The sequence below is a fragment of the Maniola jurtina genome, chromosome 4, assembly GCF_905333055.1.
Source record: "Maniola jurtina chromosome 4, ilManJurt1.1, whole genome shotgun sequence".
NCBI classification, from domain to species: domain Eukaryota; kingdom Metazoa; phylum Arthropoda; class Insecta; order Lepidoptera; family Nymphalidae; genus Maniola; species Maniola jurtina.
Genome location: NC_060032.1, coordinates 13,813,814 through 13,839,095, shown reverse-complemented (window position 1 = coordinate 13,839,095; position 25,282 = coordinate 13,813,814). Strand labels below are relative to the sequence as shown.

The window sequence follows — 25,282 nt, the reverse complement described above, 5'->3', positions numbered from 1 at the left end:
GTCAATCTAGTTTAGATATAGCCTTAGGAATAGCGTACCCTGATCCCTTATAAATAACAACCATGCGATCCCAATTTTAAGTTATGTTTTTAGACTTTTCAGTTTAGAATTTAAAGTCTTAATCAATAATAGAATACGTACCTCACTCTCATCCGAATCCTTAAGCTTGATATTCATTATATTTTAAAATAGGAAAGTTACCATATAACGTAACGCCAACTTATAATATTTTAAACTAGAAATGCCACCGGTCCCAATGGATGTTCTTGAGATTTATTTGCAACAAATATCGGGTAACGACTCGTGATAGAATTTCGATCCGTGCAAATCCAATTACTGTCCGCTCCAATTTGTTAATATGTTATTCAAACTGTGATGTGAATTTATTACCTAGCACGAGAAATTTGCTGCAAATATTCATTATAATCTACAGAACTAACTCTATGTTTATATCAGAATAATCAAAAATATTTTGGTCTTTTACAATTATGTACACATGATTAAGCTCTGAATATGTACATATTAAAATATACTCCTATGTTAATTATAACAAAAAACAGAATTTCCAAGTTATAATAAATGTTATGTATATTGATTAAAGACCATTCAGATATTTTATAGTGTGCATCAATGCTTGGTAGGATAATTTATTCAAAACATTTTGAACACTTCAGGTTTTTTGAAAAGCAAAGCGCGTTCGGCCGGTAAATGTGCGGACTTCTGGAGAGCGGAAAAGAGGTTTCGATTTTGGATAAGACATACGGTCAAAACGCAATGGTTTTATTGGTTCGTCATCGTACTGGTGCTTTTCAACACGATATGCGTAGCCGTCGAGCACTATAGACAACCTAAGTGGCTTACTTCATTTTTATGTAAGTGAAACGTAGATTCTTTTGAAATCATCTTTAGATATGAAAACATTACCAGTACCTATTTATGATTTTAAAACAATAAACAGATAAAGCTTAATTTAAAGGCGATTTTAGTAAGATACAAAAAAATATCCAATTCAGAATATCTAAAAAAATTGTTGTGTATTCAATTTTTTTTAGAATTATAAAATATTCAACAATACGTTAACTCTTGTTATTTTGTTTCAGACTATGCCGAATTTGTGTTCTTGGGGTTATTCATGATGGAAATGTGGGTGAAAATGTATGCCCTCGGGCCGCGCATTTACTTTGAGTCCTCATTCAACCGCTTCGACTGTGTAGTCATATCTGGTTCCATTTTCGAAGTAGTCTGGTCAGAAGTAAAAGGCGGCTCTTTCGGCCTCTCAGTCCTTAGGGCTTTGAGATTGCTGAGGATATTTAAGGTAATACTTGATTTTAAATTGTTTATAATATCTTTATACATAAGTAAATAAACATCAGTTTAGTTAAAAAACTGGAAGCATATATTTCATCATTGGTAATGTCTGCATCTTATTATTCACTTTACATTTTAATGCATAGTCTTTTGTCAAACAATATATTTACACATGTTTCATTTTCAGGTCACAAAATATTGGGTGTCGCTACGTAATCTTGTGATATCTCTTCTAAACTCAATGAGATCTATTATCTCGTTGCTGTTCCTTCTGTTCTTGTTCATACTGATCTTTGCTCTGCTGGGTATGCAGTTATTCGGTGGTCAATTCAACTTTGAAGACGGCACACCGGCCACTAATTTCAACACCTTTCCGATCGCGTTGCTTACTGTCTTCCAGGTAATTATAATAAGATCTTAATCTTGCACAAAAAAATTTAATTTCCTGATACTGATACTTCGTCCTAAAATCAAAATGTTTTTTGAATCATGAAAAACATGTTTTCTGTATCAAGAAGAATTTAATCGGTTCTATAATTTAATTTACTTTTCAGATTTTAACAGGCGAAGATTGGAACGAAGTGATGTATTGTGGGATCCAATCTCAGGGTGGTATTCAAAGGGGGATGATTTACTCGCTGTACTTTGTCATTCTTGTATTATTTGGTAACTACACCCTGCTGAATGTGTTTCTTGCCATCGCCGTCGACAACTTGGCCAATGCACAGGTATGGATATTCATATGGTTATTTTGAATGTACCTCTCTTTAGTCAATATGTTATATCTATCAGGTTATAAAATACCGTTAATTTTAATGAAATAACTATTATGCTTGACTAAGGAAAGGTTTTCGGTGTCTAAACAATTAACTGTGAATTATAATTTATTTTGTGTGTCAACGTTGGAGCTCAATTGTAAAGATGCCGCTTTCCGTGTAAATGTTGGCATTTTTTATTTACAGGAGTTAACCCAAGCTGAAGAAGAACAAGAAGAGGAAGATAAGGAGAAACAGGTAACAATAAAGCATTTTAATGTTTATATTTTAATACTGTCTTGTTTAGAATGTTTCATGGCTTCTATAAAGAATCCTTTTGCGAATAGGCTTTCCTTTATACAATTGAAAAAGACTTTTCTTGACTAAAATTTAACTAAAATGGTAATACATAGAATACACTCTATCTCCTATACCGCATAGAAAATGTCAAACTGTAATTTAATTGGCAATTCTTGTAAATAAATACTCGCAATCCTGAACAATTGGGGTTAATGTTTGAATATAAACCATATAAAAGCATCAAATCAAATCTTGATGATGCGCTCTAGCTGCGAAAGATCATTATTATGTAAATTGTTTAATTAAACATTAATGAAATTATATCGACCGCAATACAAATTGATTACATTGAATTTGTATTCCGGCTGATTAGGAATTAGAGAAAGAGTTGGATGCTTTACACGCGGTGGATGGAACCCCCACTAACATAAGTCAGTCACCAGCCAGTAGGAAGGTAAAGCAGCAAAGTGGCGCTGAGCTGTGCTTAAACGTCGGTGGTTGTGATGACTTACAATATTGTTGACATACGACTGAGCTTTATTTCATAATTTTTCCTGTAATTTTGACTTTATGGGAACCTTTATTTATGCCTGTAGACCTTGTTGGAAATTACTGGAGCAAAATTATCAATTTTTATCACTAAAAGTAACAGTTAAAAACACGGTCTAAAATTCTAATTTAGACAAATCTGAGTGACTATTTGCTCTGTTTCTAACTTTTGATGTGTTTGGGCTATGAAAATATTATGCATATTTTAAAAAATCCATTGAAGATTTTAACTAGTCAACAATATTAGAAGTTAAATCCTCAGTGGATCAATGTTGCTTATGTGGGCCGAGTGTCGATATGTATTTTACAAAATTTCAATTTTTTTAATGTAGAAACTGTGGCAAAATTTATTATTATAAATACAATTTTTTTTCGTCATCGTTTTAATTTCCCGACACATATTGTCGACCAGGCTACATTTTGATATAATTTTATCATTTTGCTTTTGAAATAGATTCTTAAGATAATAATTTATACTTTTTAATTATTATTATATTGGTTATCAAAATTGTGTAGCAGCGCATGTTTGATAAGCAGAAAAAAAATTTCTTACTGCAATAAACTTACTTTCTTTCTTACTGAAATAAAGAAGAGAAAATCTTAGAAAAAAAAAATGTGATTTCTATACATATATTAGAATAAATAATTAGAAGACTTCAAGTAAATAAATAGCAACTATCTCAAAAGAACCTTATTAAATATGTTTTAAATATAAAGAAATGTGGCTAGCTTATAAATAGTTTTTCAAAAAAAACCCCGTTACGTTTTAGAATAAAAAAGAAAAGGATGAGAAAAAGGAAGAAGAAGAGATACCAGATGGACCAAAACCAATGCTGCCATATTCGTCCATGTTTGTTTTGTCACCGACTAATCCGTAAGTTGAAAAAACAAATGCAATAAGCATTTGTATCAATGTGAAAAAAAAAATAACTTCCATGATTAAAAATATTATTTAATGTGTGTAAAAAATAAATATTTTCTTTGTTTTAGCATAAGAAGAGGCGCACACTGGATTGTAAATTTAAGATATTTTGATTTTTTTATTATGGTAGTTATTTGTATGAGTTCTGTGGCATTAGCAGCCGAAGACCCCGTAGTCGAAGAGAGTACAAGGTAAAATAGCTTGGTTTATTTCTTTTTCTTTTCCACAAATTCGACTGTATAGAGTAATGTTATTTCAACAATCTGTTGAAATAACTATAAAATTATATTTTATTTATCTTAAATTAAATGATTAATTAATGCTTTAAACGATTCAACGTTTATAATAATCTTTAGCGTAACTTTAATCTACTGTTTTGTCTAAATCATCAACATTAACTGATACCTACTATTTTGTTAACAGAAATAAAGTGTTGAACTATTTCGACTACGCATTTACGGGGGTGTTCACTGTGGAGATGCTGTTGAAGATTGTGGATCTCGGCATCTTGTTCCATCCGGGCGCGTACTTACGCGACCTATGGAACATTATGGATGCTGCGGTCGTTATATGCGCCCTTGTCAGCTTCGGTTTTGAGATCGGGTGAGTGAAAATTAGTTTTTTTATTTTGTATTCTTTTTTACATATATTTCAACATTAAGATCTTTTGAATCGTCTGAAGAATTGAAGTTTTGCCAAGGTTTACAAAAATCAGCGTTTTTGTTGTATAAATCCTTAACAAACTCCATTCTTAATCTCCAGAATCGTAGCACAGTGTGCAATATTGCAATCTCAAAATATAATAATGTATATACAAATTTTTGGTCAAAATGTAAGTTTTTACACTCTAACATGGATATTTCTTGTTCCAGAGGTGTGAAAAAAGGGGCGGGGCAAAATTTGTCCACAATAAAATCGTTAAGAGTGTTAAGAGTGCTCAGACCTTTAAAAACTATTAAACGTGTTCCAAAGTTAAAAGCAGTGTTTGACTGTGTTGTGAACTCTTTGAAAAATGTCATTAACATTCTCATAGTGTATATATTGTTTCAATTCATATTTGCTGTAATTGCGGTTCAACTTTTTAATGGTAAATTTTTTCACTGCAACGATATCAGTAAGAATACTTTAGAAGACTGCCAGTGAGTATTACTTTCTTACATGTTTTCTCTCTTCTATAATTAGCTTTTAGATAAATAAATTTTTATATTGCAAATGTTTATGTAGGTACCCATTCACAAAAAGTATTAATCACAAGTGTTTTTAGCTTAACCCGTTATTTTTCTGATCTTATTTCCGTATAAAATCTGATTAATATAATAATATAAAAAATGATATGTATTTAAATGTTGCTGTAGATTGTAACTTATGACTATTATTTGCACAGAGGATCGTATTTTGTCTACGAGCCAAGCAGTTTGCTGCCGCGAGTCGAAAAGCGGCTGTGGAGAACGCAATCATTCCACTACGACAACGTTGCGTCCGCGATGCTGACGCTCTTCGCGGTGCAGACGGGGGAAGGTTGGCCACAGTAAGTATAATTACTACAGTGAATTAGCGAGGTTGCGAACAAAACGCTGTAATAAATACTTTTTTCCTTAATCCGGATGTTTTTAAACTATTACAAATCTGAACTCATTTCCAAGAAAAACACCTTAAAATTGTACTGAAAAATTAAAAGTTCATTATTTCGATCAAAATGGTAATTACAGCAAAGCTTCAAAGCTTTCGTTTAGTTTTCGCTCCACTTGTAAAACTTTGCTTCGTGCAACTACACCGTTCTTTTCGCCAGCTCCCCAATTAATTTTATCATCATATCGACTTATGTTCCCACAGTAAGCCATATATTTTTGTCAAAAGTGCTATGGAATAAAATACTTACTGATGAACCTTTATGATACTTCAGATTCTTATTACTCTCCGTCTGTTTTTATTAAGAAATAGATTAAATAATGTTTAATATGAATTTATTTTTCCAGAGTATTACAAAATTCAATGGCTGCCACGTACGAAGACAGGGGACCTATACAAAACTTTCGAATAGAAATGTCCATATTTTATATAGTTTACTTTGTGGTGTTTCCGTTCTTCTTTGTTAATATATTCGTAGCTTTGATTATTATTACATTTCAAGAGCAGGGTGAAGCTGAGTTACAAAACGGTGAAATTGATAAGAATCAGGTTAGTTTGACGAATTTGGAGCATAGTAATCTCAGATATAGAAAAATGGGCTATTAATTCTATCAATTTTAATTTCAGAAATCGTGTATAGACTTCACGATAGAAGCCCGACCTCTAGAGAGGTATATGCCAAGTAAAAGAGGGAGTCTTAAGTACAAAGTGTGGAGGATAGTAGTCTCTACGCCTTTTGAGTATTTCATCATGGCACTCATTGTGCTCAATACATTATTGCTCATGATGAAGGTATGTATCTAAACATGGTGTACTTTAGTTTAGTGTGACATTCATAACAATTATTAAACTTCAATAGAGTAAAAATTTAAACACTCGATAGTATCAAATTCAACCTAAAGAACTTAACAAATGAAGCACCAAAGATGTGAAATGTAGATGACGATCGCTTATAAAAGTAGAAAAGACAGTTCAAGTATTCACGAGGCACTTAAGAAAAAATAGTGTAGTCGCCATACCTCCGATGTTCACGACAGCCTGCACAGAACCCAGTAAAAGATGTTGCGCCATACTTGTCTATTGTTAAGATATTGTTTTATTTTCATGTTAGTAAGTAACGCCTAAATCCAAAGAATTGTGAATATCCTGATAATGCAAGTACGTGTACTGAATACATACTAATTGGCTTTATTTAGTACTGCCAAAATTGTCCATGCATACTCACACATACACAACACATTTATACAACTCGGCGTCAGTGTACACAGCAATGGAATGCGCCGTAATGGATCCAGAGCCTATATTATCATCAAGTGTATCGTCAACATTTTTCGTTGTTTATTCCAGTGTTTTTGTTGTGAAATCCTTTGTCCCTGCTTGCTATTCATTAATATTTATGTATAAGTGTTTATGCACGTTAAGCCTATCCTTTCCTGCACCATTTCGGCACAAAAAAAAAACTAACACAGTTTCTTTGATTATCCGTGCTTGTGAATGCACAAAATCTCTGGAATCAGGTCAGGCATGAAGCCATTCATGTTGTTCGTGTTGCATGATTCTTATATAAAGCCCGATTCTTAATTGTTTTTGTGTGAAAAAATCTGCATGATTGGTAGAAGGGCCTTCTACCAAGCCAGTGGCTTCAGGCTGCTTCATGTACGTCTGTGTATACTAAATTATTAATCTAAATTAAAGTAAGCACACTTCCGGTGTTCTAAATTAAATAAAAATATAACGAACATATTGAAATTCAAAATTAGAACCAAATCCTTCATACTTCTATTTTTTCACTATACGTTTATCTTTTGTTTTTAATTCATCATCTCCTCCTATAGTAGCTAGAGATTGAGCATTTCATTCCACAATATTGGTAACGATATATTTATTTTATTCTTCTAATATATCAAATACCTTTTAGTTTTTTTTTTTTTGTAAGTAACTGAATCTATACTTTTAACTACATCATAACTAACGCATTCCTTACATTTACTTTCTACTGTATATTTTCTTAGTTCAAAATACTGTATCAAATAACAAATAAATATTTTCATTGCCATGGGTTTATCCGACACGTCATCACATAATGGCAGTACTATAATCAAAATGACGTCTACGCGGATATCCTCAAGTATTCGAATATGGGGTTTACTGGAATGTTTTCCGTGGAAACAGTGTTGAAAATCATCGCTTATGGTGTCAAAGTAAGTACACAAGTTACACAGTTGAAACTGACACTTAATGAGGTCTATCGATCAAAGAAAGACGAAATGGAAATTACAAATGTACTCTTTCTGCTAATAACATACCTTTTTGTATATTTTCATGACTGTATGGGATAATTTTTAGCCAAGTAAATATTAACCCTTTCCATGTATTCCCTACTGGTTTCTCTCTAAAGTAATATGCTGCAAAGTTAACTATTTATTTGCAGTTGTTCAGTGTTAAGCATGGCCTATTTTTCTTGCATGTGGCGTATTGGCATAAAATACTGTTTCTATTGCTCCTAAATTATGTGTGGTTTTAATAATTGCTTGTTCAGTTTACATAATCAGCAGCGCACGTTGGTTAAGGTAAGATTATTAATTAATTGACCATCTTTGGCGCTTTGTGGTGACACGCTCTGCAGCCGGATCTATGAGGTCAGTACGAATATATTTATTTTCGTGTATTATATTCCACTATATAAAATACATTCACGTGTTGCTTCGTAAGTAACTAGAATTAAATACCTAAGTACAGTAATATTGTTACATGTGATACCTTGTGTGCATGTACAGGTTGCCAATATGCATGAAGCACGTGCACTATTCACAAAACGACTTGAACAATAACTACACACCAAAGTGTTGGCTCGAAATCGAACTACATGACAAACACACAAAATACACGTACTGTTACATAATAAACATTATGTATCTGTTTTATTTAAGAATAGCGGTTAGTTAAATATTACGTTGTTTAAAATTTGAAGTTAAATGCTAGATCAGTTTAGGCTGATGTTACTTTAGAGAACTAAATAGTTAAGCAATTGGTAGCATTTAGCTTAGTTTTGATAACTTGATTTACCTCTAAAAAATTGGTCTTGGTTTTGTATTAGTTTCACGAGGCTCCACCACTACTCATGGACGTGTTAACAGTCATGAACATAGTCTTTACGTTCTTCTTTCTTCTCGAGACCGTTTTGAAGTTAATTGCCTTCGGATGTACGGTAAGAATGATCCACTTTTTGTTTATTTATAACATCGATAATGGCTTATAGGCCAATATCTGCGACCTCTTAAAATTGGTTTTTGATTATCTTCTAAGATAAATGTAAAATTGAAGATTCTCATAGTAATACTTAATTCAAGATACATTTAAGAAAAAACATTGTATAAATGTTTGCATGGATTGAGTATTTCTTGAGAATCTTCAATATGGTCTAAATTTATCATAATACACATCATAAAATCAAGTTTATTTAATTTTAGCTATATTTAATATTCAATATTGACCTGAATATATTTAAAGCTAGTAAGTAATAATTTAATAGAAAATTTTCTGATATGCCCGCTTATTTACTGACAATAATTTTTTAATAGTTTTTTATTCACTTTATGAATTTTTATAGATTATAGGCAAGATATTATTATAGATTTTTATAGATCAACTAAATTACTAAGAGAGATGTCCTTATTCCTGTCCTTCAATTTAATGTCCTTTTATATAATCCATACTATATAGAAAGTGTACATTTGTATACCCTTTAATTTTCTTTTACTTTCTTTTAATTTATATGGAGTTAACGTAATCAATCAGATAAAATAATATTATTTTCTTTCGAAATTTCATTTACTGAGTAATCAATTTCTTTTGTTTCGTTAAAGTATAGTTACGAAAAAAATGAGCTCGACACTAATATTTTTTCTTATAATTGCAGAATTTTTTCAAAGACCCTTGGAATACATTTGATTTTATAACGGTCATTGGAAGTATTATTGATGCCCTCATTATGGAGTTTGGCGTAAGTATCTTTTTTTTATATTTTGGTTAAAAAATTTAAGAGCTGTACCTACCTATTTATCTCATGAAATAATTTAAATACTTTATACTGAGTTTTTTCCGCTGTCTAATTATTTGTTGTCCACGAAATGAAGGTATATATCCTGATTACAGAGTGACCTTGCCGAAAACTGTGCTGCTGACATATCCTGTCAGCAGGTAAATTATCAAACTAATTGCTAGGAATTTTAGAATTTTTGTAACTATTCTTGATGGTTTAGAACTTATATGTATAGATCAAAATTATTATTAAAATTTCGTAGAAATAGAACTTTATTGAAATTTTGGTCTATAGATAGTTTATTATAAAATAGGCAAAGTGTGCTGGGTGTGTTTTGCAATTTTAGATTTAAAATGTTGTAAAATTGGTGTTCTGTGGTCGAAGAAAGTCCTAGACTATTTTGGCTAGTCATAGTAAAGCTAGTGTTTAAATAGATAGCTATTGTACTCCTATTTGTTGATTAATAACTATTTGTTTTAATGTATTAGATAGTTATGGTGAAGAAATATTTTGATTTCTTCTCATATTTTGTCCATAATATTACCAAATTCGATAGCGATCATATCCTAGTATCTCCATTACCATCATTACTAAATCGGATCCTACGTCATGTTAGCGTATGTGTTTTATTTCTTTGTGTATTTCTGGCGATCAATTCTGGTGATCGATTTTTTTCAGTCATAGTTGAACTTTTAAAACAATGTTTACTGACAGTAGAATTTTAAATACATTTTGTAGTGTGTTATTAATTAAGTACTTCTTGATTTTAGATTCGTTATATCTATTTATTGCTATTACTTTTTTTAAGTAACTTTAAACTCTGATTGAATAAGATGTAGGTACTAAATGAAAAGCCTAAAATGTAACTTACTAAAAGTACGTACCTATTGATCAATTTGTATTCGTTCTGGCTCAATCATAATGGTAATTAATTTTTTTGTATTAAATTTGCAACTCCTTGCAAAAGTCATTTATTTTTAGCAGAAGTAAAATCCAGAAAATGACCCAGCGTCTGTCAAAATAATTTATTTAATCTAGTATGTACGTAAGGGTTTAGATTTTTTGTAAAGAAGAAAAATGAGTGAGAAAAAATGACCTATTTACGCCCCATTATTATAACTATACCCATGAATGATTTTGATCGATGCTGGCAATACCTATTTCTACTGATAACATTTCGCGGAAAAAATGTATTAAAAAAATACGGACCGAATTGAGAACCACCTTTTTGAAAGTCGGTTAATTAATTATTATATACCTATTAAACGTTCTTAACGAGGCTGTCATAGAAGCTTAGTTTAACATAGACACAAACTAATTTTCAGGAAAACACTTTCAACGTCGGTTTTCTCCGCCTGTTTCGAGCCGCGCGACTGATCAAGCTGCTTCGACAGGGTTATACTATTCGAATACTTCTCTGGACGTTCGTGCAGAGTTTCAAAGCCTTACCCTATGTGTGCCTTCTCATTGCGATGCTATTCTTCATCTATGCCATCATTGGGATGCAGGTAAGAAGTCGGTACGAAACCGACCAAAAAAAATTGAGTTAAACATAGTAAATAGTTGCGACAATATCAGCGTAAAAAATAAGTTATCAGTGAAAATAACCGAGCCTTTATCTTATGAAATGTGTTAACTTTTTGTGACACCTTATGTTTTCCAGGTATTTGGCAATATAGAATTAGCAGCCGAATCAGATATGAACAGACATAACAATTTTCGGAGCTTTATCCAAGCGCTTATGTTATTATTTAGGTAAGAAGATAATAATCGGGATTCTTTTCATCTAACACATAATAATTACATACTTACCTAATAAAATGTAAATGAATTAATATTACGCTTTAAGTACCTATTTGAAATCTACATTTTTGTGTACTATTTCAGGTGTGCTACGGGTGAATCATGGCCGAATATTATGCTAGCTTGTTTAAAGCCAGCCAAATGTGATAAGGCAGCTGATAAGCCTCCAAATGAATCCTGTGGAAGCACTCTCGCTTATGCTTATTTCGTTTCTTTTATATTCTTCTGTTCTTTTCTTGTGAGTATTTATTTTATTAACATCAAGTGTTATTATCCGTAAAAGACTTCAGCAATACATGATTTATCTTTTGTCTACAGATGTTAAATTTGTTCGTTGCCGTCATTATGGATAATTTTGATTATTTGACAAGAGACTCTTCTATTTTGGGAGCACATCATTTAGACGAATTTGTTAGAATATGGGCTGAATATGATCCAAACGCAACGTAAGCAAAAAAAACACGAAGTCACCTTTTTTTTAGCAACAGCACGGATGAATATGCCTAATCTTTTGTTGCAGAGGAAAAATCCATTACACTGAAATGTACGATATGTTAAAAAACATGGATCCACCACTAGGATTCGGTAATAAGTGTCCAAACAGACTAGCTTTCAAAAAATTAATAAGAATGAACATGCCGCTGGACGAAGAGGGGAAAGTTAATTTTACGACAACGCTTTTTGCCTTAATTCGAGAAAACCTCAGCATCAAAATGAGATCCGGTAATAATATTTTATTTATTCAGCTTTACTTGTATGAGAACAGTTAGGAGAACCTGTTGTTATTAAAAATGATAAATTTACAGCTCAAGAAATGGACCAAGCCGATGAAGATCTCAGAGAAACAATAACCCACATTTGGCCACTTCAAGCGAAGAAGATGTTAGACTTGCTGGTGCCTCGAAGAGACGTTCTCAATGCTGGAAAACTGACTGTCGGAAAGATTTACGCTGGGCTCATCATCATAGAGAACTGGCGAACGACAAGGTTTAAACCGGATGAAAATAGGGGCCAGGTGAGTCACGTAGCAAATCTTACTACGATGCACCGTAACTGTTTTACTTTTTCTTCCACGTGGTTACTTATTTGAATAAAGAATTTAATTACCTTAGGTGTAGTTCAGCTGGAGCCAGAGTAATCGAATGTGGCTACAGTCAGATGTATTTTCTGCACAATATCTATAGTACCTTTGAACCAAGTATAACTTCGTCGTTAGGTTTTTATGTAACTACACAATTAAATAGTAGTGTTTGTTGATGGACCCTTAAATACCCTATGTTTAGATTTATGAAATTCACTCAATAGTTAGATAATTATTATTATACCTAGTTGGTTGTGTTGTCGTCCCGTCGATGTATTGTTGTGTAAATATTGCGAAAATTCTTCTTGTCCAATCCAAAAAATAACCACCGAAAGATAAATTGGTTCCAAAAATATAACTGTTGGCATACATGTGAATAGCAACAATACGTCACTTTAGTTGAAATCGACTCATAAAATGAGTCGACTACATTGGTGGTTTACTTTTCAGGCATTCAGCGAGAATAGCCCAACGGCCAATCAGCCGGTAGTATTAAATATTTTACGGAACGAAACTTTAACTACCTTTTTCTTGCACTATTCTAGATTATTTATTTATCCATTCATTTTTCATAAATTTCTTTCGCATCGTGTTTGAATAAAGATTTCTATGAATATAAAAGCTAGAAATAAAATCAAATCGACAAAATGGTCGAGGACAAATATTTTTTTAGATGATTTCATATAAGTATTAGTAACATAGCAATTTTAACGAACATAGCGTTAGATTATGATGCACTTCACTGGTAGAATGGACAAAGTTGTGACAAGTTCACATGTTTGTCCAAACCAATCGTTAGGGTTTAGTAAACCACAAAAAATAGTAATCTGTCCTATAGTTGCAAAATTCGTAAATACCTACCTAGTTATGTTGGATATGATGTGTGTGGTAATGAGTTTTAAGGATTGTCGTAGATCTAGAAGTGTCTTATAGTAGATTTTTGTCTTCCCCATTAGAATCTGTTTTCAATCGGCTATTTTTTACTGTTTGTTAAATATCTATCATTTAACAAATACTGTTTGATAATTTTAAGCGATTTTCTGAATTTGAGCATGATTTTCTTAAGGTTGTCTTCGAAAATTGCAAATCTGATTTGTTTTTACATAATAACGATTTTGTTTTATCGCAGCTACATTTTGGCTCAGTTGTTATGAATTTTAGAAGCCTGTTGTATGAATTTCTTCTACTTAAAATTTATGCTTACGCTATGCTATTATTTGCCAGCAAAGATATTTCAAGGAATTACAACACCTGTAACCAAATACTGCGCATGTCAATAATAAAATATATAAAAAAATTGAAGAATATTTAAAGAAATACTCTCATTCAAAAGTCAAAAAACAAATGACAAAATTGGCATTGCTAATCGGCATACCTACTGCCTCTGGCCACATATTTGCACATGTACTTTAATGCACTGGATATAAACAAATATGCTTTGTGTCATTTGCAGCTCCTTGAAATTACACAAAATACCTTCGTACAAGACATGTTCGCTTCCCAAAAGCATAGGTAATCATCACTGTCAAGATCTATGTGAAATTATACAAAATAACATTGAGTTAGGTGTTTTCTCAGGTCTTAGAACGCTGATCTCATCTTCACAAACACTATGAATACATTCCATGTTCGATTTCATAGCCATGGCTCATAAAACTCTTACACTGGACAAAACACGAACAGAAATACAAACACATCTTAACGAACTCCAGCATGGATATGTATTGAACGGGGCATTTGCGCATACTCATGTGGTCAACGTCAAAGGTATTAGTACATGAGATTGCGCAAATGTACGGGGAGAGTAGATGATGAGGGGGTGCGTGGTGCAGAAGGCGTCCTTGTTTAACTGCCTGATGGATGTTGCTGCCGGACTGGGCCCTGGTTCGCGGACGGGCTCTCTAACTCATGAGATCCCAGCACTTACCAATGGTCACCCTGAAGACCCACATTCTTTAGCAAACCTCGCCAAACAACGCTCTTCAAGAAGATCTCTCAAGTAAGTTATGGTTGAATAAAATTAAACCACGTTTTAACTCCCGACCCAAAAAGAGGGGTGCTATAAGTTTGACGTGTGTATCTATGTATCTGTCTGTGGCATCGAAGCTCCTCTAAACTAATGAACCGATTTTAATTTAGTTTTTTTGTTTGAAAGGTGGCTTGATCGAGAGTGTTCTATAATCCAAGACAATCGGTTCAGCCGTTTGAAAGTTATCAGCTCGTTTCTAGTTACTGTAACCTTCAATTGTCGGAGATGTAATAAATTTTTAATTTACACTTGTTAAAATGCACTCCATCATGGACATTTTGTCAATCTAAAATAAGAATTTATCTAAATCTGACTCAACTGTCCTTGGTGAATTATTTATTTTACAAAATGTAAATTAATTTAAAGTCTGTTTCGGCATAATTTGGCAAAATAAATTTGATTATGCTAATAATGATATCACAATCACTGAATAATCACAATAATATTCGGTCTGTATTACACATATACAACGACAAGGGTGAAGAGATGAATCGTTTAATTTTAAAGGACAGAATTATTCGCGTACATTATTAAATATCTCGTTCACATTTTTAAAAACCTGGCTTTTAATCGTTAAATTATTCTAAATTAACTTTATAAAAATTTCTAGGAGCATTGTGTCTTCTGTGTAAGTATATTTTAATTTGTTTTCCTTTGTTGCAGGAACAACAAAAAGGTGAATACCGTTGGTGACCCTATAGATCCAATCTTTCTTGTTGTCGAAAAACCCCAGTTCAATAATACGAACGCTGCCCTAAGTTTCAACATACAGGAGCAGGATTCCCGTAAAATTACCTTACATCAATATCGATTGGCAATAGATTTGATATTATTGAATTAAAATCACCTATATAATGTTCGGGGTTGAAATGTTGGACTGCTTATATTGTTAACCAGTGGTGTACTACTACTAACCTTATTGAATATTTATAATTTTTGCTCTAGATAGTTGGTGTTATAACATTGTTAGTGTCGCTGTGTTGTCCTAATGAAGATATTATTGTAATTAATGTACACGTTTTGTCTTAGCTTACTAAACAATTTCTCTGCAGTTAGCCTAAGTATCGTATCGCAGCAATTAGGGGCTTAGGCCCGTTATATGTCTGTATCTATAGATATGTTGTACTGATAACATCTTTTTATTTGAAATTTACAGGTTGTTGATGTTTAGGTAATTGTTTTCAATGTAATAATGCAGTATTAATTGTAGAATATTGATGTTTATATAACGAATGACTTAAGATTAGGTACTTAAATATAGTGAATGATATGTGTAATGTTTCAACTAGGGATAATATTTAAATTGTTTTAGACGCAGCACTGTCATATCCGTTACACGAACACTAACAAATACTATCATGCCCATACTTAAAACTAATCAAACTACTCTTAAATCAACGTACCTACCCAACATAAATGCATGACAGTTAATTCATAAAATATCGCATGATATAATTAATAATATTAGTTTTCACTAGTAGATCTAACTTGATAATTCCGGGTAAGTATCTGATGTGTTTAAATAGATTGAAAATGCACGAGCACAAATGCATGCACTGCAACTTAGGCACACTAGTTGTGCATCGATGTTTTGGTAACTTAAAACGTTTTGTAAATATGGGACAGCCGAGTGTATTGAAATTTTAGTATCTTTGATTAACGTAAGGACGTGTTAACTTGGTTAATTAACCGTGTATTAAATTATATAGATATTGGAGTTGCAAGATGTGGGATCACACCACGCGTCCATGGAATCATTAGACGAAGCAAGATTACAGGCTCCTCACACATACCAAAATGGACACCATGGAAGATCATCCAGTTTAAGGTAATTATTTATTAAGGTAACTGATAGAAATACAGATTTGCTGACAAACGGACTTAGACAAGTAGAATGTTCCAAGTATTGGCGTCACTCAGAAAAGCAGGTATTATTTAAATATTTTTATCGAATTATTGGAATGTCCTCTCATTACCAACACAAAAAACACCAGGTTCAATGTGTAGAGGTTATCCGAGAGTTTTAATCTAAAAAAACTAATGCCAAAATAAATTATTTAATTAGAGCGTGATTGCTATCACAACATCTAATTATTCAGTTCACAATCCAAATACCGAAAATATGCGATATCGCTCCGAATCTCAGAAGGAGACTAAACTAAAACCTTCGAAACACCCGTATTTATGCAAGTTCAATCTTGTTGGCCTCCTAGCAACAGATTGTAGGTATGACATCGAATGAGCCAAATATCGATTTTATCAAACTACCTGCATTAGGTAAATTAATAATTTTATATTATTTTTGACAACTCAAATCAATTTTTAAAAATAACCTTACACAAGATAAATGTTAGCAATTTATATTTTATTTTCAATGTATTAGGTTGTATTGGGTTTAAAAAAAAAAAAAAAAAAAAAAAAAAAAAAAAAAAAAAAAAAATGCGTTTTGTTTTGGAAATTGTTAAATATATGGAAAAGTTTCGGAGTTTAAAATACTTGAATGATTTCTCACAGCATTAAAAAAAAAACATAGACTGCTGATTGCACGTACCGCATGAGATATTATGTAGGACATATTTATGCATATTTTGTTTTATTTTATTTTGTTTTATAGCGTCATCGAAGAAGAAATTGATCTAGAAGATATCGTAGTGTCGAACGGTATGTTCAGAAAATTGGACTCCACTAACATTTCTAACAATTAACAAAACTAACCAGTCTACCTTCAACAATTATCTAATTGACCTAATGACCTAATGACTATCTAATGACCTTTTCTAATACATGCATGAATTATTAAAAAAAAGATGTTTAACGCTTTTCCCGAATTTTTTTACCATCACGGTGACATTGGTACAAAAAACAATTTTACTTGTGACTAATTTAATATCATTATGCATGTACGAGTACCTAATGAAATTATCTACGAGATTACCGGCCAAGTGCGAGTCAGACTCACGCACCGAGGATTCCGTACTCGGGTTTTTTTACGACATTTTGCACGATAAATAAAAAAAAACTATTATAAATCCGTAAAAATAAATAAAAATCTGTTTTAGAATGAACAGGTGAAGCTCTTCCATATGATACCCCACTTGATATCATTATCTCACTTTGAAAATTAAAAAATTAAAATCATAAACATATAATTAGAATTGAAAATACTAATTATATGTTTATGATTTTAATTTTTTTGTGTGATATAACCACAAATTTATGGTTTTCTATAAGACCTACCTACCTGCCAAGTTTCATGATTCTAGATCAACGGGAAGTACCCTATAGGTTTTCTAGACAGACACGACAGACAGACAAAAAGTGATCCTATAAGGGTTTCATTTTTCCTTTTGAGGTACGGAACCCTAAAAACGATTAGCTGGAAGAGATCACTTTTGTGATAAGGTCGCCCTTTGTTTCACTTAATCATTATATTCTCTGTACTATTATTCTGTAATACGAGTATATGCAATAAAGGGGTCCAAATAAATGATAATTCGAACAAGCAATATTGTTTTTCAGACGAAGTCCAAGTCCGAGACGAAGAGGGCACTACGGAGGTTACCATCACGATATTGGCTTCTCCGACACAGTCAACAACGTCGTCGAGATAGTCAAACACGAACATCACAGACATGGTCGAACACACAGAGCACCGCACCACTACCACCCACATGGTAGGTACATTCATATTAAAGTTAAAGCTAACATGCTGAAGATATAATAGCGTAACTATTTAAGTCTTTGACATAAGGCTGAGATCTATAGAACGCACTTTGATTTTGCTCAGACTTAAGACACTGATAAAACGAGACAGCGTTATACCGCTGGCGTAAATCTGTCTCGTTTTAACTGAAACTTAAGTCTAAGCAAAGTCAAAGTGCGCCCTATAGATTTCAACCACAGATTGTCAATGTGAATCTGCTGGTATTCGATTATAGTCAATTTTTTAATCCCAGAGACTAAAATGACAGTTAGAAATGTCAAACTCAAAAATGATGTTACCAGTTAACAAAAAATAGTGTCGTCCTCAGGGTTCCGGTTCAGATAAAAATTGTTGATAAAATAATAATTCGTGCATTGGAAGTAAAATAAACCTACGAAATGTGTAATTACGAGATAAAAAAGTAGCACTAATCACATATAAATTATTTGTAAGACTTAGTAACAAAAAAAAAAATACAAAAAATAATTCACCTAAGGAATTTTTCAATAGTATGTAAAACACATATAAATTGAGAATCAGCCCATACTTATTTCAGTTGAATCGGAATTATTTTCAACACATTTCGTTATCGGTTAATATTTATCGGTAAGTATCGATTGCACCACATCACTATTAAAGAGCCATAAAAAACAGGCAACACACGAAACGTCATTTTGGTCTCCAGGATTAATAAATGGACTAGGAATCTATTTCTTTCTTCGGTCATTATTTCTTTTTTTCTGGTACTTATATTAATTTGTCTCCTTTACATTTATATCAGCAGATTCATTGTACTGGCTTAATGCTAACGCAAAGATAATATAAGATAGAACTGATCATTCATCACAAAAATATCAAGCCTTCAACCAGCTATATTTTTCGCCTTCAACTATTATTAAAACCATTATATTCATATAGTTTTCACGCATATTGTAACCATAAGCATATTTATTATATTTCATTTAGATTTAGTTAAAGAAACTAAAACAGTTTTGCAAACATTTTTCTTCTCATGAAGGTACTCTGAAAGTTTTGTGAGAATATGGGAACCTTAGCTTTAAAGTAGTTGTAGAATTTCATGTTCGGTAGAAGTAGTGATAAGATTTTCAGTGGGCAAAGCCGATGCTATGAACAAATTATTATTTCATGATACTAGATGAAGATTGTTTATCTTAGCCCTATTATTACACAAATGCTAGTTTTGTAAAATACGTTTAGTAGTTAATATATAGCTATTTAAATTATTGCTCGTTGGTATTCCCATTTACTGGTTTATAATTCATGAACAATATTTTTTCATCTTGTTATGTTGATCTTATAGTTTAGTAATAAGTTTTTGTTTTATATTAAAGGTATTTTCTAAATTGTCGATTGTTATACCATTGCCATGATACGAAAATTTGTAAAATAAATTCGCATTGTCAAAATTGTATTGCCTGCTGCATGCTACAACATTCGGGAGCCACTTTGATTGCACATTGCTTTCATTAAGATTTGGTACGATGCCTGGAGCGCATGCACAGAAATAACATAAATTACATCATGCAGCATGCAAAGCTTGATGAAACTTTTGATTTCGTTTCCAATATTTTGTAGGTATTATAACATAGATAAAAATTCCTGTACACACTATACGAAGATATCCTCTGTGTCCTTCAAACTATATAAACATTAGGACACACAAATTATTCCATTCTGATAGACATTCCGAACCTTTCCGATTTCCATCCCTAGAAGACGATTTAAAACCTTTGACAGACGTCCAAAACTTTTAGAGTCACCTTTGTGAGTAAAGAAATTAGGTCGGTAATCCGACGGGCATAGGATAAAGCGTGGTGGAAGGTACATGAAGGTATTCCTGACAGCAGGGAAGGAGTGGAGGGCGCCGTATCCCACGACCAGCCTGAGCCAGCCCTCGCGATCGCCCAGCCCGCCACACCACACCTACGGTGAGATCCACTCGCCTCACACACCGGCCCTCGACACACCACACAATGCGCAGTCTGCTTTATGCAATCGATTAATACCTACCCACTAAGAGACACTACTGAAAGTAAGGCTAACACACTTATTTCAAATCGTCCGAGCACACCCCGTTTCAGTTGTGGCTCTTTCCTTGGAGTCTAATAGACTAACGTTTATCATAGCCTCTCACAATTCAATCATGGAAACTTGCAAGGCGGCACACGTTCTATACCCCTTATCTTACAATGAAAAATTATATAACTTCATTCGATTGTTACATAATAAATTATAAGATCAATTCAAAAATTCGAATCCCGTGTTACAAACTCGATAACCACATAATTGTAAAGCAAAAGGTCTGAAGTGAAATGTTTTATTTTATACTGATCAGAGACCTTTTGCTCCTTGGAAAAGAATTTGTTTCTAAATTATGATAGATGTCGTCGAACGCCGTTCGCGTGATGAACATGTGGGGACGCTGTCGTCGAAGGAAATCGTAACGATTTATTCATAAGAAAATTGTTTGCACATCTGTTCGTTATCCCGGCTACATAATTTTTTTTACGGTCTTAATTATTTTCCTTTCTTTACTTCTTTCATCTAATTATTACGCCTTATGAAATCATTATACAATCGTTAGTAACAGCAATCGGCCAGAGAATAGAACGCTCAAATTATTCAAAGAGCAGTTTGGGCATCGATAGGTGGAGACCGCGAGCGCGAGAGGGAGCGCGAGTGGCGGGAGTGGCGCGAGCGGTCGTGGGAGCGCGAGGGAGGCAGGCGCGGCCGCGGCCGGCAGCTGCCGCCGACGCCGACGAAGCCGTCCACCTTACATGTAAAGCAACAAGCACCGTTTTCAAGAATAAGCCACAGTCCTTCGCACGTAAGTAGGGCAAACAATTACCTCTTCGTAATGCTAAATCTAAACTTCCTTCTTCGTTCTTTGTTTTCAAAGCGAATATGGAAATTAGGCAAGAGAAGCAAATCAGAGTATAGACATATGCATAGGGTATCAGGTAATAGAATATACGCTTCTATAGGAATCTAGGAACACAATACTGTGTATAACTTATATCTAACCATCTAACAAATCATTGCTGATTTTTACACGAGCGATTTAAAAAAAACATGTCTGATGATCAAATCAACAGTCATTTATTTGAATTCGTCTGCATTACGTCTTTTTACTTCACAGTTATCATTGAGGCACACAACGAGAGAACCGTTAGAGCCTTTACACGACGAGTACGAGTACGGCAGAGAAGTTGAAAGACTGATACACCGAGACTATAGATCTAGAGAAAGGTGAGTTCCATGACCCAACCAACCCGTCCTCGGACGACCTAAATTCTATCGCAATAAACTAACCACATGTAATATTTGTGTTCCGAAAAGTCTCAATGAAACCGGGCGTGAGTTCGGCAGGCGCGGATGGGGCTACGAGTCGGACCGCGGCACGCGCGCGTACGAGGCGCCGCTGAGCTACGAGGCGGCGCTGGCGCTGGGGCGCGGCGGCGGCGCGCGCGCGCTGCCGTCGCCCGCCACCGCGCCGCGCCTGCCCAACGGGTACAAGCCGCGCGCGCGGCACTCCGACTCCGACGAGGACGACTGGTGCTAGCGGCGCCGCCGCGCGCGCTCCCAGCGGGACGTGCGCGCGTCCCCCGCGCCCCTGGCGCCCGCCGTGCACGCGCACACCTTCTGACTGCTCGGGACGGTTCGCGTGCCCGCTCGCGCTCGCGTGTGTCTAGTCACGGACGACTTTCGCCGCTCGCCGCCCCGGACGCGCCGGCGCGACCGGCCCTCCGCGGCCCCCGAGTGTCCGAATTCTAGTATTTACAAAGTTTTGGAAAATTTAATTTTTAATTCGCTAAAAATTTTACTCTTTAATTTATATTACGGTTAAGGTATTCGAGTTATGAAACAGTGCCAGGCAACTCGTTTGCGCTAGGATTTTTACATAAAATGAAGTTATTAGTCTGTATTGTAAAAGTAAAACTTTCTATATTAAATTTGCACTTCATAAAGTCTACATAATATATCGCCTGCTGAAACAACAGACGCCGAGGTCCTCGCCGACGACGACGGCCCCGCTCGGTGCGGAGACGTACGGTCCGCGCCCGTCACTGCACGGTCCCGTAACTGTGCCGAGTTCTCGAGCACCGCACGAGCTCGTGCGGAGAGGTCCGGCTCGCACCCGTCACCACACGGTGCCGTAACTACGCCGAGTTCTCGAGCGCCGTACCGAGTTCGTGCGGAGACGTACGGTCCGGCCGCCTCGCACACGGTCCCGTAACCGTGCCGAGTTCTCGAACACCGCAACGAGCTTGTGCGGAGACGTACAGTCCGCGCCCGTCGCCGTACGGTCCCACTACGCCAAGTTCTTGAGCGCCGCACCGAGCTCGTTTCATGTTCAAATTAGACGTTGGGGCAACCTAGCATTTCATCGTCGGAACAAATTAATAAGTACTAGAAATGTATAAAATATTTACATAGCGAATAATTTTTACTTAGTTAATATTATATACTAAATAAAAGTTGAACATTTTTTATTGAATTTGCTGTCCTTCCCCCAAGTGCTTTATATCTATGTTATTTAAATTTAAATACAATTAAATAAATAAATATGAATTATTGTATGTAAACTTTGATGAATACTTCAGAATATTATTACTTAAATTGTTAAATCGTGTGTAGGCCAGTCAATAGGTATCCTAGTGTTTTGTTACATTTGGCAATGGAGGACGATGTAGATACGGGTTTGGAAAAGAAAACGCAATCTCAGTAACGTACTCGTACCAATCATAGTGTTGTGTTACAATAATTTATCGGTTTTAATACTTTCTTTTGCAACGTCTGTCGCAAAACAAGTCAGCCAGACCAAATGTGACAAGATCTTCTACGCAATCGCTTGACTGGATTAATAATGATATAATATTGTTTAAATAGATTTTGTCGCCTGGTTAGGAAGAGTATTTTATATTATTTAGGTAACATTTAATCATCCATAGACCAAGTATATTTAAAACTGTTTAAATTTTGAAAATTTTAATAGAATATCAGCATTGAAATATAAACGCATCAAGATTATCTTCTGAAACTTAAACGTATATAGATAAATAATTACGATTAAATGAGATGCATTAATCCTACTCCCATAGTGTTCACTGTGATTAAAATTTGTAATTCAAGATCTCATTATTAAAATTATTGCATACTAATTTTAATTAGCTCCAAAAGCTTTACACTAAATTGTAAGCAATCAGTAATTCGAATTGTTAAAACCTGTACGATATTAAAATTGTTCTAAATGTCATTACGGTGACCAGGCACAAAATCGAAGCCACAGACTGAATTGGTTTACAACTTTTAAGTTCACGGCCGAAAGAACTAGGATGGGGTCACTTATAAATACATCGTCGGAATATCTGCCTTCTATAATCTTTTTTACTGCTTACTGCTAATAAAGGGATTCGTTAATGCATCCAGTGTTTAACTGATCTTTGGTTTTTATTATAATAAATATTTTATATTAATTATTATTAATTAATTTTAATAAATATTTTTTTAAATAAAAACTATCTATTGGAATATGACCGCAACAATTTCTTAGCTTTAAAAGCATCTAACTTCTACCATTGTTTTCTCCTTTTATGATGTAAGTTAACTATGAGTGACCCTTATACAAAAATAAACATTGTGTTTCAATTCCTATATTAAAATTCCTTGACTATCAATATAATTTTATTTGTGATAAGTAGTAAGCCAATTCTGGTACGATCACTAAGATTCATCGTGTAATAATTAAACCTGGTACATGGTCCATTGTCATTTTCACTAAAAGCGTGAGCAAATACCTCGAACATTATCATCGGCATTATTGGGATTTACTTCGATTCTATTTTTAAAAACTTGTTGTAGGTTCTTATATTGCACTAGATTTTGATATATTTGGTCAAAAAAAGCTTAGTGAAATTCTAATTCTTAAGTTAGGCGAGTTCTATTGGTTACCGACTTTTTTTAGTTAAATACGAATCCTAGTTACTTAGACATAATTTTTCTATGATTATTATAATAGTTAATGTTCGAGGTGAAATCATCAAACCATCTTAAGATCGTTACGAGGCATGCTATAGGTTACGTGCAAAACTTAAGTACGTCAAAATTGTAAATAGATGATTTTCTGTGATAACATAATAATGAATGAGGTTAATTATTAGAACTGTGTGATTGCATAGGAAAGTTGTTCATTTCATGAAGACGCTGTGTTCGAATTGGATTTAAGCTCTTTGCAAACATTTGTTACTGCTGTCGAAAAAAATTGTTTGGTTATTAACGTTGTGCATGTCTTGTGACTAAATTTAAACTTTGTGAATGATGATTGCGTGGTTATTTTGACAAGCGGTGATTGTAGGTACAAATTTTGTATAAAAAATCGTAATGTTCTTTTTTATAATATAATATAAAGTCAACTCCGATTGAAAGAATACCTATCGATGCGTTGTTTGCGGCTAGTAGTTCATAAGAATACCGTCTCATTTCTTTAATACTCTTAATTCTGATATTGGTATATAATAACATTGAATAAACATACAAAGTGATTTAACCACTTGTTGTGCACAATCCAAAGATTTTACTCCTTTCCACGCGGTTCGATTCAATAGTTTTAAAACAAATGGAATATTACTTCTCTTAGATGCAATATTATGTGTAATAGTAAAGATATCCTTCACAGTAAAAACCTTGAACAAAACGTAGCTTGACTCTGATATTTAATTTAAGTCCAAATAAATACGTAAACAAATTATGTCACCGTCACTTGTAGGAAAGTCATACCTATAGATAAAGTTACTAATATAATTATTATTGCTACTAATGAAATGTGTTCAAAGAAAACAAGTGATAGATTTAAAATATTAGTGTAAATTATTTTTGTTGATTGAAATAAAATCGTTTTTGTATTTCTATATGTAACTAAATATTATTATTTGACTGCTTAGATTCAATTTATTTAAAAAAATCTCGATTTCAGTTCATCTTAAATAAAAAAGCCACTGCCTTAATAATGTTTTCATTTATAACAACCCCTTTGTTTACTTATTGGTCATAATTTAAAAATCAGGGTCACATGCCTAATGAAAATGTCCGTTTGTCAAAATTATATTTTATACATATTACAAGGTCGACGAGTCATATAAA

At 33.7% G+C, this 25,282-nt stretch overlaps 1 protein-coding gene across 1 annotated transcript in view; it reads left to right on the top strand.

Annotated features, from left to right (window-relative positions):
* LOC123864896 (voltage-dependent calcium channel type A subunit alpha-1) overlaps positions 1-23,977 on the top strand; it is a 42,930-nt gene extending 18,953 nt beyond the window's left edge. Inside the window, exons 13-42 of the mRNA XM_045905625.1 lie at positions 675-872; positions 1,101-1,315; positions 1,496-1,708; positions 1,863-2,036; positions 2,271-2,321; positions 3,683-3,786; positions 3,903-4,025; positions 4,258-4,437; positions 4,707-4,973; positions 5,219-5,362; positions 5,811-6,012; positions 6,091-6,255; positions 7,554-7,664; positions 9,383-9,466; positions 9,619-9,663; positions 10,831-11,013; positions 11,169-11,260; positions 11,393-11,546; positions 11,627-11,754; positions 11,829-12,031; positions 12,115-12,323; positions 12,840-12,875; positions 14,222-14,388; positions 15,082-15,094; positions 16,128-16,246; positions 17,938-18,092; positions 19,987-20,070; positions 20,791-20,969; positions 21,282-21,391; positions 21,482-23,977. Of these exons, the coding sequence (XP_045761581.1) occupies positions 675-872; positions 1,101-1,315; positions 1,496-1,708; positions 1,863-2,036; positions 2,271-2,321; positions 3,683-3,786; positions 3,903-4,025; positions 4,258-4,437; positions 4,707-4,973; positions 5,219-5,362; positions 5,811-6,012; positions 6,091-6,255; positions 7,554-7,664; positions 9,383-9,466; positions 9,619-9,663; positions 10,831-11,013; positions 11,169-11,260; positions 11,393-11,546; positions 11,627-11,754; positions 11,829-12,031; positions 12,115-12,323; positions 12,840-12,875; positions 14,222-14,388; positions 15,082-15,094; positions 16,128-16,246; positions 17,938-18,092; positions 19,987-20,070; positions 20,791-20,969; positions 21,282-21,391; positions 21,482-21,704 (4,331 nt within the window). The 3' untranslated portion in view covers positions 21,705-23,977. The remainder of the gene's footprint in view (positions 1-674; positions 873-1,100; positions 1,316-1,495; positions 1,709-1,862; positions 2,037-2,270; positions 2,322-3,682; positions 3,787-3,902; positions 4,026-4,257; positions 4,438-4,706; positions 4,974-5,218; positions 5,363-5,810; positions 6,013-6,090; positions 6,256-7,553; positions 7,665-9,382; positions 9,467-9,618; positions 9,664-10,830; positions 11,014-11,168; positions 11,261-11,392; positions 11,547-11,626; positions 11,755-11,828; positions 12,032-12,114; positions 12,324-12,839; positions 12,876-14,221; positions 14,389-15,081; positions 15,095-16,127; positions 16,247-17,937; positions 18,093-19,986; positions 20,071-20,790; positions 20,970-21,281; positions 21,392-21,481) is intronic.
* Positions 23,978-25,282: the final 1,305 nt, after the last annotated feature.